The sequence below is a fragment of the Etheostoma spectabile genome, unplaced genomic scaffold, assembly GCF_008692095.1.
Source record: "Etheostoma spectabile isolate EspeVRDwgs_2016 unplaced genomic scaffold, UIUC_Espe_1.0 scaffold403, whole genome shotgun sequence".
Taxonomy (NCBI): domain Eukaryota; kingdom Metazoa; phylum Chordata; class Actinopteri; order Perciformes; family Percidae; genus Etheostoma; species Etheostoma spectabile.
In genome coordinates, this window is record NW_022605603.1 from 341850 (window position 1) to 342671 (window position 822).

Genomic DNA, 822 nt, shown 5'->3' on the forward strand with positions numbered 1-822 from the left:
AGATGGGAATCATTTCAAAAACGTTGTAGCTATCTGTGGCATTTTGATTGCTAACGTTAGCTCAAAACGCCATTCAACTGACAGCCTTTTTTGTGTTCAAAGCTAACTTGTAGCTAAGCTAGCAGTGAACCAACTTCATTAAGTGGGTCCATTTTTACTGGGTTGACATTACAGAAGTCTCTTGTTGGCATCTTGCAGGCTACTTGTTGCTTACAACTCACATCTTCAACTGTCGCAAAGTGACGCATGTGCGACTCGAATCTGCGCTCGACTTACATCGGGGAGTGACAGCAACCATAAACGACGCCGGCTTTGGCCGCGTCGTCCTCCCTAGCTCCATGCTCTTGTCCAAAACACAAGACGGAGACGGACAATTTGCCAAACATGAGGCTTCAAAACAGCAGTCCACAAACCAAAGGGTGATGTCATGGATGCTACGTCCATTATTTTTTTTACAGCCTATGCATGTGACGCACCTTGGTCCTGGCCAGCAAGGGTGCACCTCTCTCCAGCAGGACCTCCACAGCTGTATCGTGTCCACTCCGGGCAGCACAGTGTAGGGGAGTCAGACCGTCCTGCGGAACACACAACCACAGAAAACGTATTCATGGTCATTCAATACATACTGACACAAACTAAGTTATTCTATATATTCTATTTCTATAACAGAGCCAGGTTACTCCCAACACGCAGGGACTAACCCAAGCTTGATTCAGTTTGTATTGGTCAGAATCAAATATAGCTAATAGTATGACTGTTGTGGCCCCCATCCTAAGTCTCCCTGCCCAGTGTGATGCTTAACTTAATCCGCTGACCCCCTAG

At 46.6% G+C, this 822-nt stretch overlaps 1 protein-coding gene across 1 annotated transcript in view; it reads right to left on the reverse strand.

The window, feature by feature from the left end:
• Positions 1-822, reverse strand: part of LOC116686617 (ankyrin-2-like) — a 158017-nt gene that overhangs the window by 103498 nt on the left and 53697 nt on the right. Inside the window, 1 exon segment of the mRNA XM_032511638.1 lies at positions 477-575. Coding sequence (XP_032367529.1) covers positions 477-575 — 99 coding nt within the window.